The following is a 19,438-nucleotide window of genomic DNA, read 5'->3' on the forward strand; positions in this document are numbered from 1 at the left end:
GCAAATGGGCAGCACAGGCTCATGGGCCGAAATGGCCTGTTACTGTGCTGTATATCTAAATTTAAAATGGAATTCTCCCAATTACCTTAAAACTTGACAAACATGTACCACTACCCAAGCACATGGCAGCAGGGTTCCCCATTCACACCTAATCACTCGTTATCACAGATGACTGTGGCTTCACACAAGGTATCTAGTACCTTCAATCATTCTGTAAACAAGTGATCCTTTCAGTAAAATGGTGCAAAAGCATTTGGAAACCTTTTCCGGCCAAGTATCAAATATCTGATCAATATTTCAGTGCTTTGCCATAAAAGATGTTATTTTATAATTTCAGCCATGCAAAGATACTGGTGGAGTAAAGTGTTTAATTAGTTCAATTGTACAGTACCTGTTCCATCACTGGCTATGCACTAAACATTGTAAAACATACCCAGAACAATGTACAGCAGGGAAGCTAGCAACAATGAAAATCATGGAGAAATGAACGGAACTAACAGGAGTCCCAGTACTTAAACTGTGCAGTTTAACACAAGCAAAATGTGCCATTTTTATTGGAATGTGATAAATGCAACTTGATGCATTTTTTAAAAAGTTTCAGCACAGGTCCAGTTTCTAGTTCTAGTTTCTTATATTGAAGCAAACAATAGCCCTTTGACGAGTCTTGGGAGAGAGACTACTGTCAAAGGACAGTTTAGCTTGGATCCCAAATTCAATTCAGCGAATCAGAAGCCACCACACCCCAAGGAAATGAAGATTTTAAAAAAGTCAGTGCAGCCAGATTCACCTCATCCAGTCAATTCTTTCCAATTACACAATCCTTGGTAATCAGTCATCACTTCTTTTTCAACTGCTCGGTTAACCAATCCAGACCTTCGCAGAGACCATCAGCAGAGGTGGCACAGGCGGCCTGAACAAACCAAATTCGATCGTGCAGGTTGTGCAGGCCCAGTTTCTCTGTGATTTGAGCCCCATTCATTGCATTTGGAAGATCCTAGGAGGAAGAGGCAACATTTATACCTCAGGATTATATTGCTTCACAAGAAGCCGCAAGATTGCCTCCAATCCTAAAAGTTCCAAGATTAAAACATCCTTTTTATGTCACATTTAAAAATATATAGTAACTAATGGAGGATAGAAGAATGAGAAATGCCAATATAAACTTTAAGTAAAAGTGGATGTACGAAACAGTCATCAGGGTGGCACCCAAGTGTAGCACAATAACTAAAAAGAAATACAGGGTCCTTGAGTTTATAGAGGTATAAAATACGAATGCAATGTTTGGCATAAGTAATTAACTGGTTAAATCTCAGGTGGAGTAGCATGTCCAATTTAAAGGCACCTTGGAGAGGAAACACGTTTAATGGAGTTGAGAGATAAGATTAGAGAAGCTGAAATTGCTCACCTTCCTTTTAACTTTCAGGACTAAGATATAATTGAGATGCACAAAACACATGCAAATAAAACCCATTTCCAAACAGAAGGCTTATCAGCAGACAGATGCAAGTGACTGGCAAGAAGCAGAGAACATTATTAACTTTTAGGTTGTGGAACTGTGATCTCGAGTGCATTGTCTGAAGAGATGGTGGAAGATGATGAAGTGGCAACTTTCTAAAAAGTAGACAAGTAACTGGAAGGAAGTCATATGATGACCTGGATAGTTCTGCCACAGTCAACGGTAGATTGAATGCTTGTCTGCGTTGTAATACCCTGAAGTCTTCATTGTCAAAATGGATTCAAGATTGGCAAAAAGCATCGAGTGTGCACTATTCTTTCATTGTTAACGATGAAACACTTCAAAACCATTTCAAGAAAGGCAGTCCACTTTGCAAGTGGAAAAAGACATTTGCTCATTTTAGCGGTTTGCCGAGTTAGAGTGCAAGAAACTGACAAACTAAAATACAGTAAAACATTTTAGTGACATTTTGCGCCAAATTGCAAATGCTGTACTTTGGAATGCAGTACTTGCGAGGCAGCAGATACAGATAAACATGAGCCCGCTAGGAATGACTCATGGTGCGCCCAAGAGGGAAAGTCAGGCTTAGTTGTTGCACCTGGGGTGAAACATCGAGCTAGGCTCGAAAAGTTTGCTTCATTTAAATACTGCTCAGAGTCATCACCACTGCAATACAGGATCAGACAAAATCTGCAATTTCCACTTCAAAAATGCTAAATGACAGCAGTAAAATCATTCCACTGAAATTGATTAAAACTACCTCACAATAGTTCATTTACCTGCTTGTTGGCATAGACAAGCAACACAGCTTCACGCAATTCATCTTCTGAGAGCATGCGCATTAGCTCCTCGCGTGCCTCATTTATACGTTCCCTGTCATTACTGTCAACGACAAATATCAACCCTAGAAAAATAAAAGTGAACACAACATCTCAGACTCCAGTTAATTTTTCTGCACTCAATTCCCCAAAATCAGTAAAATGCACAGCAAAACGGGCAAAGATTGCAGAGAATTAAAAAAGGGTTGTAGGCAAAGTACAAGAAGAAATAAGTCATTTTTTAAAATATAGAAGTCATCATTCAACACCTTGAAGCCCTTTCTCCATTCAAAGTAGATGTGTACTTCAGTTTACTTCAATGCAAACATGGTAGATTGAATGCTCGTCTGTGTTGTAATACTTTGAAGTGTTAAAATGGATTCAAGATTGGCAAAAAGCAGAGTGTGCACTATTCTTTCATCGTTAACGATTAAACACTTCCAGACTATTTCAATAAAGGTAACATATTTGCAGGAGGAAACCGAGGCGGCACAGTTAGTTTAGCAGATAGCACAACACTGTTACAGTGCCAGCGATCAGGATCGGGGTTCGAATCCCACATTGTCTGTAAGGAGTTTGAACGTCTCCCCGTGTCTGCGTGGATTTCCTCTGGGTGCTCTGGTTTCCTCCCACCCTTCAAAAACTTATCAGGGCTTGTAGGTCAATTGGGTGGCACAGGCTCAAGGGCCGGTTACTGTGCTGTGTCTAAATTTAAAAATGTAATCTACTTGACCTTCCCTCATCTCCCTCAATACCCTTGCTTAATGAATAGCCAGGTGGAGAGAGGTTGGGCAGGATGCAAGGAGAGTTTTAGACTTTCAGACCATGGATTAAGTACTTCAAGTTAGAACTGGGTCATTTGTTACTATACAATTTCTTCTGGAATTGAGAATTTTCTCCAAACACTGAATACTATAAAGCTTAAAAAAAAGCATCAAACACACTGAGTTTGCAGCACAATTTCCACGGTCAATATAACCTTTAAAAGGTACAGTGCTCTAAGAAAGCAATTTGTGAAAAGGCCCATCCAAGACCTTACAAAGAACAATTTTCCATCTTTTGTATTCCAACCCCTTTGAGATACAAAACAAAATACTGATTTAGTTGCCCACTAGCATTCTCTGATTTGCAAAACTAACTAGGAAACAAAGTAGATAACTTCTCACTTTTAGAGCAGTCTTGGCTGCCTTTAAACCCAGAACCTAAAACACCAGTGTCCACTTGATGCCCAAGATAATAGATTAAAACTAGACTAGATCAAGGAAGTTTGCCCTCCCAAACTTTTTAAATGGCATGAATGAGCATCCAGAAATGGAAGCAGCTGTGAAATTAAAAAATGCAGATTATAAGAAAAAAAGTCACTTTTTTTTTTTACCTTGCGTGTTCTGAAAGTAATGACGCCAAAGTGGTCGAATTTTATCTTGGCCACCAACATCCCACACAGTGAAGCTTATGCCTCTATATTCCATAGTTTCAACGTTAAAACCTGAGAAGAAAGGTAGCTCATCACCCATTTATGCAATTCACTTCCCCTCCTTTTACTGAATACACCGAGTCCGCCCAACCAGATGTTTGTCACCACTTCTGCAGACTTCCTTAAAAGCACACACATTTTTATTAAAATGATTACGAGACACAAACAGGTAAGCGAATCTTAAACTTTCGGCAGCTGCATTAAAGCAGGGACTGCTGGATGCTGTCCAAGTAAGGAACAGTTGTCCTCCAGGAAGTTGATTGACTAATCAGCCTTTTGCTCTCTATAGGGAAGCATTCAGCACTTTGTTCAGCTGAGTATTAAACAACATCAGCACTTGTACAAGACATTCTTCAAGGAAAACAAAAATTGAAGCCATCTCACTATTGTAACGGATGCGTGTTAATATTAATCTTTAAAGTTAAAATATTATTTTATATTTCTTAGTAAAGTTAGTTTTTGTGTGGACAGGGAACATTTACATTTTACAAACACAATTACTCTCAGAGTTCTTTGAAATGGAAACTGGCAGATCTTGAAGACCAGTGGTCTGTGGATTCATTCAGTGGAAGCTGTGCAAACAGCCATAAAAATGAAGTACTCAGGAAGAACTTCTGGTTGCTCAAGGAGGCCATTTGTTTAAATTATAGACTCTTTGCTAATTTACTTATGTTGTTAGAATGGAAATTCAGAGGTAGCTATTCAAACAAGCAAGACTTTTAATGCAATGGTAACAGACAGGCCAGGGCGTCCGTTGGCTCATGATTCATATTTTTGAAGAAAGCATTATGAACTTCAAAGACATAAATGATGTCAGAGACATTTTGGAGAAACATATTACTGAAAACAGGGACATTTTGAAACCAGAAGATGCCTGTCCATCTTGTAGGTAACATAGGATTGAAGGGGCTTGACCATCCTGCAAGTAAGACAGGATTGAAATGCAGTAACAAAAGACGGCTTGAGTTCTCCTTATGAAAAGGAGGAACACTGGAAATGTGGTTTTGAAGAATTTAGCCAATTTCCTGTCTCTTTGGAAAAGATTCTAATATAACTATTTTCATACAGCCATTTCATGTAGCCCTTGACTGGGTTTCTGAAGTCATCGTGGAAGAAAATAGCCACTTCACTGTCACTTTGGAAGAGGACAGATTTATCATGTGGAACACAGATTCCAAAATCTCCACACAAGAAAGAGAAAAATCGTTTCTATGAAGAAACATTGCACTGAAAACAACTCGACAAAAGAAATGTGTGAGTTTTAAAGGTCTGATGACTTGATGTTTCAAAACACTTAATTATTGTTTTGAGCAACGATTTAAAGAAATCTAATGCCTCACACTTACTCCATATTGTTTTTGAACAGTAGTAAAGTCTGAGTTTCAACACTAAAGCTTTCTGAGACCGAACTTTAAAATGGTCTCTCGAAACAAGCTTAAACTGTAATGGTTTGGGTTTTAACACACACACATACATACACATTTGCACATAGTGGGGTTAGGTTTAGAGTTAAGTAAGAAGTGTTATGGTATTAATAATAATAAAAATTGCTTTACCAAAACCATTATCTTGGTTATTACCATTACTGTTGATCTAGTACGTAACACTATACCAAACTTAACCCACTGAAGGCCTTTAGACACCACTGAAGACGTTATTCAGGAGGGAAATGGAATTTATTCTTTTAACCTGGAAAGGTAGGAGTAAAAGCATGGGTTTTATGGGACTATTGAAATTTGTAATATGATATCAACAACTTACAGTTACCAAAATCATGAGGAGTTTATTGATCACCTTAAGGCTGAGATGTTTAATCATTTCCTTTTTCTTTTTAAACTGAGTTTAACAAATTTACAGTTTTAGAAAAGAAGCACATAAATCATTTGTATACATGTAAGCGCTCAAAGAAAAAGTAGATGAATAAGTGAAAAAAGTAAAATAAAAAGAAAAAAACCTAAATTCTAATCAGTTACCTTATATAATAAAAACAAAAATGTGGATCCAATGGTGACTCCAGACATCAAACAGTGAATCTCCAGAGCACACGATAATTCTTAATTCTTCCAATTATAATAAAATTCTAAGAAATGACCCCACAACTTTATAAATTGAAGCTTTCTATCTTTAATATATTTCAATTCCTCTTTCTCAAAGCCTGATAGACCACAGTAGGTTTCTTTAGTATTATTCAACAATTCGAATCTCCAGCCCACAGTGAAACTGACTCAAACATGTCCAAATCTTTTTCTATACAAGTAACTTTAAGGTACTTCAGCTGCAGAGGTCTAAATTAAAAATTAAAAGGCTGGCCACCCCTGGACTAGAAACATCAAATAACACAAGAGGATCACTGGGGTCTCCCTTTATTGACATCATTTACCGTGAGCATTGCATAAATAGGGCTTAAAGAATGATTGAGGACCCTTTCAATCCAGCATACAGCATCTTCGATCCACTACCATCAAGGAGGTGGTACAGGAGCATCAAAATCAGAATGGCCAAGCTGGGAAATAGCTTCTTCCCTCAGGATGAGAGATTCAGATTTATTGATGAACAGTATCCTGTAACCGAGTAAATCATCCCAAAATATTTACATTTATTTCAAATTATATCTTTATACATGTACAGTAAAAGTCCAAAAATCTGGATGCCAGAAATCTGGACCATCCGAGAATCTGACTTCTCAAATGCTCAAACTTTTAAAATTTAGTGGGCTTTTATGTGCGTGCATGTGCAAGCTCCACAGATGCACAGAAGTTGCGGAAATGATTTATTTGTTTCTTTTTGTACTTTATATGAAAACATGTTTTGTTAATAAAAAATGAAAATTTATCTGGTCATCTTTATTCTCCTTAAATTTAAATTTTAACATTTTTTCCGAGAATCCAGGCTGACCCAATCCCCGAGCAGTCCGGAGTTTAGGACTTTTATTGTATGTGATTATTATGTACTGTGCATTGCATGTGGGCAATGGTCCAGAGAAATGCTGTTTGTTTGGTTGTGTATGTATATATGGTCAGATGACAATAAACTTGAAGTTACATGCTGCAAAATATCTTGCATTCTTAAAGTTGAAACCATGCAATAATTAAGCATTAACCCCTTGGACTGTGTCCCAAGGACAATCAAAAAGTGCATATACTCCGTGTCCTAGTTTTCTGGACTGGTTTTACACCCAACCACCAGTTGGTTCATACTGTAGTTTACACGTGGACCCAGTCCAGAGTATATATTATGAGGGGTTAAAAATGCCCAGAGTCCAAAGGGTTAATAATTATTACAAATAATAGTATTAGTGATTCTTCAATGATAAAGTCAGATTAACTGGACATACCAATGGTAGGAATTGTGGTAACAATCTCTCCAAGCTTAAGTTTGTAAAGAATGGTGGTTTTCCCAGCAGCATCCAGGCCAACCATGAGAAGTCGCATCTCCTTCTTCCCCATTAAGAAACCAAAAGCTGAAAAAAATCCCCCCATGGTCACGCACTTGATACCTGCAGCAGAGAAGAGGTTAAAAAACCTTGCAAAAACATCGACCAATTAATGCAATCATTACAGATCCAGTACTCTGATTGACTTGATTGACGCTTCTCAAAATTAAAAGCTTTGCTAGGAACAAACAACTGTCCTTTAAACACAAGAGTCAACAAGAAAATATTCAATGAAATTTAATGAACTTTAAGCAGACAAGAAAGCTCAGAAATTCTGTTGTCTTTGCCCAGAATGTTAAATACAGAGTTTTGCAAGGATTAAAGTGTGTTTTTGCGGTACGAGGAATATTCTATGTTCTTGTATTTAAGTTCAATAATGCAGTTATTAAAACTTCCTCTGTACGCTGGAAAGGATTCAGTACTCGACTCGTTCAAGAATAATTTGGAGAATGCACGTAATGGTTATAATATTATTGCAGACAGACTATTGGAGGCAAGAGTTAATCTGAAGGATGCAATATGAAAGAGCTGGTCCTCAAAAGTTGGAAGGAGAAAAGAATCATGCTACAGTACAACTCCAACTATCCAAAATTGGAAACTCCCAAATCCTCAATTATCTGGAATTTAAACATTTTTTTGGATAAATGAGGATATCTGAAACAAATCAGAGACCGCTTATCAGAAATGTTTTTAGAGCCAAACTGACCAGGGACGTCGGGCTGCTGGCAGCAGCTGGGCCTTGGTGGTGATTGGCGGTGACGGCTGCCAACATTTTTTTTGGTGAGAATGAAAACATTATTTTAGTGCTTAAAAAGCCTTCCCTTGTTGCTGTTTAAACACTGTTATTAAGTGATTTGCTGTTGCTACTGGGCGGATTTTTAAAAATGGCCAGTTCTTCGAAAAAACGTTTATCTGAAATAGGCCCACTCCCAGCCATTTTGGATAATCAGAGTTGAACTGTACTTTTTAAAAAAAAAACTTTCTTTTCTTTAGTTGCTGTTAATGCTCCTTTGCATAAAAATTACAGAAAATTCCAACAGGCAGGTATATTGAGATTCAAATGCTTATTTCCTCCCCCCCCCATCCCAAGCCTTTCCCCTTTCATCTTAAAACTGTGACCTCTCGTATTCATCTTCCCCAATCCCTAATCTAAGTGGAAAAAGCCTCCTCATTCTTCTTCTCTCCAAGGAATAAAGTCCTAACTTGTTTAATCTTTCCCTGTAACTCAACTCCTGAAGACCCGGCAACATCCTAGTAAATCTTCTCTGCACTTGGAGAGGTCATAGTTTTAAGCTGAAGGGGGATGGTTCGGGGGGGTACATTAGGGGAAAGTTCTTCACTCAAAGAGTGGGAGGAGTGTGGAATGAGCCACCTGATGTGGTGTATGCAGGCTCAATATTGAGTTTTAAGAATAAATTGATAATAGATACATGGATGGGAGAGATCTGGAGGGTTCTGGAATGGGAGCAGGTCAATGGACTAGTGGAATAATGGACAGCACATACTAGAAAGGCCAAATGGCCTGTTTTCTGTGCTGTAGCATTCTATGGTTCTTAGACTTGCTTCTTGCTGTGCAGAAAATTAAGATTTGTTGCATATCCTTTTCGAATTGTATGACTTGGGGGGGTGGTTAATGGCCACAAAAAAACTGAAACCTGATATGCCGGCATTTCAAATGAAGATAAATAATTTGTTGTATCAATTTTCAGAGAGAACAGCAGCTTGTAAAAACAGTAGGCAAGAGGATGGAAGGATTTGACATCAATAAGGGTGGCGTGGTTAGCGCAACACTGTTGCAGTGCCAACAACCCAGGTTCGAATCCGGCACTGTCTGCAAGGAGTTTGTACATTCTCCCCGTGTTTGCTCCTATGCTTCCTATAGGGTTAATGGATTAACTGGTCACATGGATGTAATTGGGAAGTCGGGGCTTGTGCGCCAGGAGCGCCAGAGTGACTGTGCTGTATTGCTAAACTAAACGAAAAGACACGGCTTAACCAGAGACTAGTTTACATTAGCAAACACAGTGATGATTGAACAAGATTTCAGAGCTCAACTCTACAAATGGTAGAGCAAAATGTCAAATAATCCAGTGCACTGGAAGAGAGGGATAAAAACAAGTAGCAATATCATAGGTTCAATAATGTGACCCCACTACACTTGAAATCTGTAATGTTGATTTGTTTTCATCCAACTTAAGAAAAAGTTGACAGACAGCAACATGTGACGTACCAAACGACTCCGTATACAGCTGCATTGTAATCACCATTTAGCTCCAAAACAAAATGCAGTTCAAGTTGGAGGCCCTGATGTCCATTTTTTGTTCTTGTTCTATTGCCAACAAAGCACAACATTCAGGCCAGTCAGAAAACATCAGTACCTTTATTGGATCTTAGAAATCATAACTTAGCAGGCCAAAATGTTTCTTCACTGGGACCCTGCCCACAGGCAATTGAAAACCTGGGAATTGCACAAGAGCAAGATAAATTCATACAAGTCTGAGCAGCACAAGCACTCTTCCTACGCATAGTAATTTTATGTACAAGTCTCGATTTTATCCATTTACTGCAAAGACTGCAAACAAAGCAAGTTCAATTCCGTTCACAACTCAGCAAATAGTCGTATCGGCACACAGTGAGACGTTGATAACATTCAAAGTCTGTGTTGTAAGTACTGTACCATTCATGCCACAAAGTCACAATGACCATATTCATCAAGACCATTTAATAACATTGAATGCAAAGCATTCATGTCAAGAATTCCAACAATCCAAGGGTCGTCACTGACAAAAACTCACCTGGACCAGCCCACAAATACTGTGGCAACCAAAACATCAGATTTGTGCCACAAAACTGCCAATGACCATTTCCAAAGAGCAGTTATCCATCTATCAATGGCATTCACCATTGTCCAGAATATTCCACTGGACCAGCCACGCAGGTACTGTGGCCACAATAGATCAGAGCTGTAATAGCCCAAGGCAAATAACTTGCCTCTTGACACCCCAAGGTCTTTCCACCATCTGGCAAAGGAGCATAATAGACTACTTTTCACTTGCCTGAAAGAGTGCAGCTTCAACACAAGTAGTTCAGCACTAACCATGACATGAATTCACCAAATTGGCATCCCATTCACAACCCCATGCATTCATCTTCTTCACCATCATGACAGCCGATAAATTGCAATCATTTACTTAAGTGTTCTCCCCCAATCACACCTCACATGGACATGACCCTAATTTCTAGCATTCCCAATGCAATAGTACTGTTGGGTTGAATTCAATCAGGGGTGCAAGAATCTATTTTCAATGAGAATAAATGATTTGGCTGCCAACGTCTCACATTCCATAAATCCCCCCTCAAAATAAAACATCCTTTCTGCACACAAGAATGAATCATTACTGGACAATGTTGTCACATTTGTGGCCCGAAATGTGAAGTTAATAAAACATTAAACACAAGTTTATCAGGTAAACTTCTCTCAGTGGCTTTATTCTCCAGTTTCCTTTGTTCTCCTGCTTGTGTTCTTATCTCTCATACCACGTGACTTCCGGTATATCTCATACATATTCATTATCATGACATCCCTCCTTTAATCAGAAATAAACTTTACCTTCACTTACCAATATCCCTCGGAAACATACAAACATCGTAACTAATGGTAATACTATAACTCAACTACATAAAATTTACTTCCTACAGCACTCATACATGCACTTTATGATATAAGATTAAATACTGTCCCAAAGTTCTTATTAAAATTATGGCACAAAGTCTTCGTATCGTTTGGGCACTTTCCGGTTTCGCTTCGGCCTGCCTGCAATATTGTCGTCGCTTCTCGGTTGTTCACTCTCAGCGTCGGGAATACTGCTCGCCACGGCTTCGGGTGTTTCTGGCGCTCTAGTCACTACATCAGGAGTGCTGGTAACTGCCTCTGGAACATCATCAGGTCTCTCAGTTTCAGCATCTCGTATTGGCCTTTCAACCTCTTCACTCGATGTATCTCTGGACTGGTACCTTTTTACACCTGATACATTTCTCTTATACAGGACTCCAGTCGGAGACTTGACTGTCACCATACTGCCACTTCTGGATACGACAGTATAGGGTTGATGGTAATAAGGTGTGTCTAGCTTACCACCAGTTTCATGCCTCACTAGAACATTATCTCCTGGCATGATGTCTGAGTACTTGGCTCCACGTTTCGAATCTGTGTACAGCTTTGCTGCACCTTTCTTTTCAGCATCGTGGTCCCTCATCTCCTGGTCGTCTCGGATTTCCTTTATTTCTGGCATTTTTGTGCGGAGTGTGCAATCCTCAATCGTTTTTCAATGGACTGATTTTGTCTCTCTACTTCTCCGTTGGCTTGCGGCCATTTCGGAGTTACTTTATGATGGTGGATACCTGTGGTCCTCATGTATTCCGCAAATGTCTCTGAAATGAATTGTGGACCATTGTCAGAGTATAATGTAACAGGTAATCCATATCTTGCGAATATCTCTGCTAACGCTTGTATTGTTTTTTCAGTGGTTGTGGACTTCAACACCACGTACTCATAGTATCTGCTGTAGTAATCTATCACTACCATAATTGATTCACCCGTCGGTAAAGGTCCAAGAAAATCAACAGCTACGTCGATCCACGGTCCTGTCAGGAGTTGCGTACTCCGGATCGGTTCTGGCGGATTACTCCTACTTGTGATTTGACATCCGTGACAAGTTTTAACAAATTTCTCTGCGTCTTTATCACAACCTGGCCACCATACCTTGGTCCTGAGGTTTTGCTTGGTACCAACAATACCTAGGTGTCCTTCATGCGCTAAGGATACGATCTTCGGTCTCAATCTTTGCGGTATCACCAATCTGCAACCTCTCAATACACACTGTCCGATGCAACAAAGTTCGTCTCTAATGGGAATGTAAGCCTTGTGAGTACACTTGTCCCATTGTCCACTCTGTATGCATTCTCTTACTTCCATGAGTTCTGGATCACGTTCGGATTCTCTTTCGACTTCCTTCGTAGTCACAGCTTTCGGTGTCGCCTGAATAGCTACGAAGCGTACAAAGCTCTCTGTTTCTGTTCCCAATTCTGACTTGGATTGTGGACCTCCATCCTTCACCAATCTGGACAGCGGATCTGCAATGTTTGCTTTCCCTGCAATGTAGATTACTTTATATTTGTAGGGTTGTAGTCTGAGTACCCATCTCTCTATTCTGGCACATGGTTTGGATCTAGGTGCATAGATCACCTCTAATGGCTTATGATCTGTGATGAGTTCAAATTCAATGCCGTATAAATATGCATGGAACCTCTCACAGGCCCATACAAGTCCGAGTGCTTCTTTCTCTGTCTGAGAGTATCTTCTTTCCACATCTGATAACGATCTGCTGGCATAGGCAATGATTCTTGGTCCTCCATCATGCATCTGGACCAACACAGCTCCTAAACCAACCGGGCTGGCATCCGCTATGACTTTGGTTGATGCCGCCGGATCGTAATATCCAAGAGTTTTTACATCTGTCAGGCTTTGCTTCAGCGCTGTGAACGCTTTCTTCTGCTCAGATCCAAAATGAAATGGTACTCCTTTCCTGGTTAGTTTCCTTAGTGGTTCTGCCACTGTAGCGAAATTAGGAATGAACTTTGCACAAAAATTAACCAATCCCAGGAAACTCCTCACCTCTGTTGCGTTCTGAGGTGCACGTGCCTCTGCAATAGCTTTCACCTTGGCCTCTGCAGGGTTTAGTCCTTCCCGTGTAAGTCTGTGTCCCATGAAGTCCATTTCTGACACACCGAACTGGCACTTGTTTCCATTCAAGGTAAGGCCTGCCTCCTGTAGTCTAGATAGTACACGCCTCAACCATTTGTCATGCTCTTCCTTCGTTGGTGCATGGACTATGATGTCATCAGAAATGTTGGCAACTCCAGGAATGCCTTGAATCACTCGATGGATTTCATACTGGTAGATCTCCGAAGCTGCATTAATTCCAAATGATAGTCTCTTGTAACGATACAATCCACAGTGAGTCACAAATGTAGTTACATCTCGGGAACCTGGATCCAGCTCTAATTGATAATAGCCCCATTTCAGATCAATTTTTGAGAATATCTTACTGTTGGTATAGGGTGTCATTCTCTAATTATAGCTTCATTGGCCATTCTCTTGTCAACACATAGTCTTATGTCACCCTTTGGTTTGGGCACAATCACTACGGGACTGACCCATTGTGTTGAATGTTCCACCGGTTCAATAATGTCTTGTTCGATCAATTCTTTAATTTTGGCTTCGACTTTCCCACGAAGTCCAAACGGAGTTCGGCGCATTGGTTGTGCCTTGGGTTTGACCGTTTCATCTACCGCTAGCTTCAATTGTCGACCTTTCAGCTTTCCTACTCCTTGGAAGACTGCGGGGAATTCTTGCTTCATATCCTCGTATGACTGAATTGAATTGACACAAGCTCCAATATGAAGTATTGCCAGGTCTTGCGCTTTTACTCAGCAATGGTTCTCCCCTCTCTTCTATGACCATAAACTCTGCTTCGGTGTACTTATCTCCAGCTTCAACAGTTGCAGTAAAACATCCAATGGTCTGCAATGGCTTGGTTCCTGTGTATGGATACAGTTTCTTGGAACACTTCTTTGAGGTACAGATGATCTTTTTCCTTTTCAACTTCTCCCATAAATGTCGATCAATCACATTACTGTCACTGCCTGAGTCTACAATGACCTGAACTGTCACTCCACCAATGATCACTGGGACCTTCTCATGACGTACTTCATTCAACGTAAATTGGTAACAACTCTGTTCCTCCTGGGTATCATCATCGTCACCGTCTATCTGGCGAATGGTATCTTTCTTTCCAGGATACTTTCCTTTCCCCCAGGCTTTGCCTTTGGAAGTTGTACTCTTCCTCTTCTGGTCTGCATTGGACTTGCTTTTGCACTTCTTTGCAAAGTGGTCCTTACCTCCACACTTTCTGCAAACTTTGCCTTTGGCCGGGCAATATGGGTCTTTTCCAAAGTGACCTCGGTTTCCACATCGATAACACTCCACATCCTGTGTCGACGTATATCTTGGCTGATTATGGCGATGTGAGAGCCTCTTAATTTGCTGGCTTGAGTTGTCTTTCAGGGTCATGGTATGAAATTGCCCTTCAACAGCCTCTAATGCAGCAGCAATGGTTAAAGCATCGGTGAGTTCCAACTCACTCCCTCTTTCCAGTAGACGTCTTCTGAGTTTATCTGATCTACAGTGCTGTACGACTTGATCCAATAATTGGTTGTCCAAATCAGCTGGCATGTAATTGCATCCAACAGCTAGCTGGCGTAGTCTTGTCACGTACTGAGCAATTGTCTGGCCATCTTCTCCGAAACAAATGGCGTTGAAATGTAGCATTCGGTGTCACTACATAGTGTGCATTTAATGCATCTACCGCTTTCCGGTACTCATCCTTTCTTCCAGTATTCAAAAGTGTCTTAAATGTTGCCCGAACTGCAGGTCCAGCAGTGAAAAGAAGTAACGCCCTTCTCTGAGCTTTTTGTTCAACTGTACCGGTATTTAGAAATAGGCCACGACTGTCGGCGTAGGATTCAAATTCTTCCAGCCATGCCTTCCACTTCACACTTACAGTACTTGCATCACCAGTCGGGTCAAAATGAGCAATTCCACTATGCGTTAGAAAGTCTGCCCCAGCCATGAGGAAATATTCCAGCCCCAAAAGTACTGAGTCACAGAGAAAATTCTTATCACCTTGAAGTTGTCTGTAATCCTCTGTAATCTTGTTTAGTCTTTAATTTTCTTCAAGCTTCTTTCATCCTCGTCACCAATGTCACATTTGTGGCCCGAAATGTGAAGTTAATAAAACATTAAACACAAGTTTATCAGGTAAACTTCTCAGTGGCTTTATTCTCCGGTTTCCTTTGTTCTCCTGCTTGTGTTCTTATCTCTCCCTCATACCATGTGACTTCCGGTACATCTGATACATATTCATTATCATGACAAATGTCTCCTCCCAACTGATGATCAATACAGGCCCACCTCAAGGAGGCCTGCTCAGCCCACTGCTCTACACCCAGGCACAATTCAAATGCGATCTACAAATTTGCCGATGATATCACGGTTGTTGGCAGAATCACAGACGGCAGTGAGGAAGCGTACAGAAGGGAGATAGATCAGCTGGTTGAGCGGTGTCACACAACATTGTCCTCAATGTGAACAAAACCATGGAGATGATGGTGGACTTCAGGAGGAAAACAAGAGAACATGAACCAGTCTTCATCGAGGGGACAGCAGTGGAGAGGGATAATAACTTCAAATTCCTGGGTGTCCACATTACCGAAGATCTGTCCTGGAGCCACCATGTTGATGCAATCATGAAGAAGGCTCGCCAGTGGCTATACCGTATGTCACTGAAGACTCTCGAAAAGGTGGACCATGGAAAAAATTTTGGCTGGTTGCACCACTGTCTGGTATGGAGGTGCCAATGCTCAGGACAGGAAAAACTCCAGGCTACTCAAAGACCCTCACGACTCAGGCCAGGCCCTCTTCACTCTGCTACCATCAGGGGAAAAGGGCACAGGAGCCTGAAGACGAGCACGCAGCGTCACGAGGGCAGCTTCTTCCCCGCTGCCATCAGATTCCTGAATGATCAATGAACTGAGAGGCACTGCCTCACTTTGACTTTTCCTTGTCATGCTTTTAGAATTTTGTACGGTGGTTTATCTAAAACGTTTGCCCTGTGATACTGCCGCAAAACATCAAATTTCGTGACTCGTTTATGACAATAAATTCTGATTCTGAGGTTAAAATGGCATTTGAGGAAACAAGGAAATAAAAAAGATGCATCATACAACACGGAAGTGCAATTAAATCACGAGAATTTCGAGCCTGCGAGGTAAGACGCCCAATATAAAGGCTTGATGGTTGATGTAAGCGGATGGCTCTCTCCCAAGAATATGGTCACCCCACCCTGTGCCACCCCTCACAGGAGTCGCCGCAAAAGTGAAGGCTAAAGCCTGCCTCAGTTGGCAGCTCCGGCCCGACCGAGTATGAGAGAGAAAGGAGGGAGGCGGGTCGAGCAGCAGAGCGCCCACAACCCCTCCCTCCCTCCCTCCCCGGGCTCATCGAGTCGCGGTACCCGTCTCCATTCACTCCCCCTCTGGAACGGCCGCTCACCTTTCCTCCCCCTCTGGAACGGCCGCTCACCGTCACTCCGACGCCACCACCGCCGCCGCCGGAAATGCGTCACCATGTCACTCAGCGGACCTCCCACATGTCAATCATTTGGGCAGCACAGGCTGCTTGTGGCTGCAACGCTTACTGCATGACATCCCCTTATGTGAGTCAAATCAGAATTTGTTGTCTTTCTTTCTATTAATTATATGATAGGTAAAGAATACATGAGGAGAATAGGAGTACAGATCAAAAAAGGAAAAAAAAATCACTATGTTGTCATATGATATATTGCATAACACTACAGTTAACGAATATGTTCTTGTCACCTCAAACTGAAATTGTCAATAAAGAAAAAAATTATTATATAAAGCCCCACCTAATCTTTAAAAAAAAGATAACAGACTGGGCAGCCTTTCCTAAAATTAATTGTCTGGTCTTCACCAACAAAGAGAAAAGAAATAAAATATAGTCCGGAAGGGAAGATAATCCTAAGTGATGTGGAAATAATTTCTAAAAGGTCACCAAGTTTCTTCAAATTTAACAGCAATATCAAATGTACGACTCCTAACTTTCTCTAAACTTAAACATGACAGAATTTGAGAGAGCCCTTGAGTCAAAGCAGGTGGGTTAGAATCTTTCCATTTAAAGAAGATAATTCTTCTCGCCAACAAAGTAGAAAAGGCTACGACCCGATGTGTGGACGTGGGAACCTGTCCCACTTCTGGAAGTAAAATTCCAGAAAGAGCCATCAATGGGTTAGGTTGCAAACCGATATTCAATATAGCTGGCAAAAAACCTCTCCAACATCGGGCATGACCCAAACATACGAGTTCGAGACATCACTGCTGATTTACATCTATTGCAAATGGGACTAATGTTAGAAAAAAAATACAGGCCAATTTATCTTTCAACATATGAGCCTGATACCACTTTATTGTTATGAACATTGTCACAAAATTCATTGTTTTGCAGTGCAAACATTTATTTCAGATGTCAGATTTATGGTACATACATGACATCATATACAACCCTGAGCTTCTTCTTCCTGTGGGCCTGGTAGAATTATTTTTTAATTGGTAGTGCTAAAAACTGTACTCAAGAGGATGCATACACACGTAAACAAATAAATGTAAATAACCTGACTGTGCCAGGCAAAGAGGAGAGGAAAATAAACAAACAATACTGAGTCCCTGATTGAGTTTGTAGTTGAGGAGTCTGATGGGGGAGGGGGAACAGCTGTTCCTGAACCTGGTGGAATGAGTCTTGTGGCTCCTAGACCTCTTTCCTGATGGCAGCAGGGCATGTGCTGGGAGGTGTGGGTCCTTGACAATTGCTGCTGCTCTCCGATGGGAACGTTCTTGATGGCAGGCAGGGTTTTGCCTGTGATGTCCACTACTTTTTGGAGGGCTTTAGGCTCAGGAGTATTGGTGTCCCCATTACCAGACTGCGATGCAGCCGGTCAGCACACTTTGCACCACACCTCTGTAGAAGTTTGCCAGGGTTTCTGATGTTATACCAAACCTCCAAAGACTCCTGACGAACTAGAGGTGCTGACATGCTTTTTTCATGATGCCATTAGTATGTTGGGTTCAGGAAAGATCGTCTGAGATTCTTTTAAGTTCTCTGGGAGATCCTTGCTCTGATGGCAGACAGAGCCGAGGTGCTCAACGAAGGGAACTCCCAGTCTGCGTCCAGTCTCTCCGATGAAGAGGAGACCACAACGGGAGCACCGGGTGCAGTTGACGACCCCTGCAGATTCACAAGTGAAATGTTGCTTCACTTGGAAGTCACATTCTTCACCCTTTCTCTTTCTACTCTCCAGTCTTTATTGAGATGTTTTTCTGTGTTTTGCTTATTCCTTAAGAAAGGGCTCAAGCCTGAAATGTCAGTAGTTTATCTTTACCTCCTGTGGATGCTGCGTGACCGGCTGAGTTCCTGCAGCATTTCTATGTGATTTTACTACAGTCACAGTGTCTGCAGACTTCTGTGTTTCACTTCACTGCTTGTCTGATTCGTTGCAAGGATTAATGTGATTAAAAGCTAAAATGCAATTAGGAGGACAAATATTATGTTGGCTATTGTTGTAAGAGGATTTGAATGCAAGACTAAAGATTATTATTGCAACATATTAGACTTTATTGATTCCCCTCCTGCAGAAATGTGTACAATTGTGGTATCTTTAATAAAGATATATTTGCTAAAGAAGCAATGCAGCAACTTGATTGGTTCCTGAGATGGCACAACTCTCATCTGAGAGATTCAGTACCTTACGGCTCTGGAGGTTAGAAGAAAGAGATGTGCAAAACATTTCAGAGGGCTTCACAAAGTAGATTCGGAGAGAATGTTTCTCTTGACCTCAGGGTCACCATCATAAAATCTGTGCAAGCCCAAGCCACAAAATTTGAAATGAAGAGCCATTCTTCACTTTGAGGTGGTGAATTTTTGGAATCCTCTGCTTCAGGGCTGTGAAGTCCCAGTCATGGAGTTAATTCAAAACTGAGATCAATAGATTTCTAACATTGGTATGTCCATCACTATGTCGATATAACAGGAAACTGGTGTAGAGGTAAACAATCAGCTGTTATCTTGCTGAATGGCCAACTCCTGCTTCTATCTTTTATGTCCTTATTTCATTTTATTCATTTCATTATTAAGAAAGACCAGAAGACAAAGGAGCCCATCGAGGCTGTTCCGCCATTTAATCATGAGCTGATCCATTTCCCCACTCAGCCCCACTGCCCGACACTTTCCCTATAACCTTTGATGCCCTGGCTAATCAAGTTCAAGTTTGTTATTTATATAGCCCATTTTTTTCAACTTGTATTTGACCAAAGGGTTGTACAAGCCAAGGCAATCGATTGAAACTAGAACAACTACTTGCAGAACAACAGATTAAGGCATTAAGACCCCAATTGCAGTGCTGTTGGAGGTTAGGAATGTACAAATGCCAATGGCAGAAGGTACGTTTTTACCAGTTGAGGAAGGGGACTAGTTTAATGGTCAGAGGAATGCTGTTCCACAGTTTTGGGGCCACAACTGCGAAGGTCCGGTCTCCCCTTTGTGTGCACTTAATGTGTGGAACAGCCAG

General features: G+C 41.0%; 1 protein-coding gene across 4 annotated transcripts; it reads right to left on the reverse strand.

Moving 5' to 3' along the window:
* Positions 1 to 351: 351 nt before the first annotated feature.
* On the reverse strand, positions 352 to 16,420 carry LOC138747355 (ADP-ribosylation factor 3-like). 4 transcript variants are annotated; one of them, XM_069906470.1, is made up of 6 exons: positions 16,351 to 16,419; positions 9,412 to 9,510; positions 7,083 to 7,244; positions 3,650 to 3,760; positions 2,236 to 2,360; positions 352 to 994 (listed from the first exon to the last, which is right to left on the reverse strand). In XM_069906470.1, the coding sequence occupies exons 2-6, from the start codon at positions 9,446 to 9,448 to the stop codon at positions 836 to 838; spliced, it is 594 nt and encodes a 197-aa protein (XP_069762571.1). In that variant the 5' UTR covers positions 9,449 to 9,510; positions 16,351 to 16,419; the 3' UTR covers positions 352 to 835. The 4 variants fall into 4 exon arrangements, with proteins under 4 accessions (XP_069762571.1, XP_069762572.1, XP_069762574.1 ...); XM_069906471.1 differs by lacking the exon at positions 9,412 to 9,510 and having other exon boundaries at positions 16,351 to 16,420; XM_069906473.1 differs by lacking the exon at positions 9,412 to 9,510 and having other exon boundaries at positions 16,381 to 16,400.
* Positions 16,421 to 19,438: the final 3,018 nt, after the last annotated feature.

This window comes from Narcine bancroftii, chromosome 12 (genome assembly GCF_036971445.1).
Source record: "Narcine bancroftii isolate sNarBan1 chromosome 12, sNarBan1.hap1, whole genome shotgun sequence".
Classification (NCBI taxonomy): Eukaryota; Metazoa; Chordata; class Chondrichthyes; order Torpediniformes; family Narcinidae; genus Narcine; species Narcine bancroftii.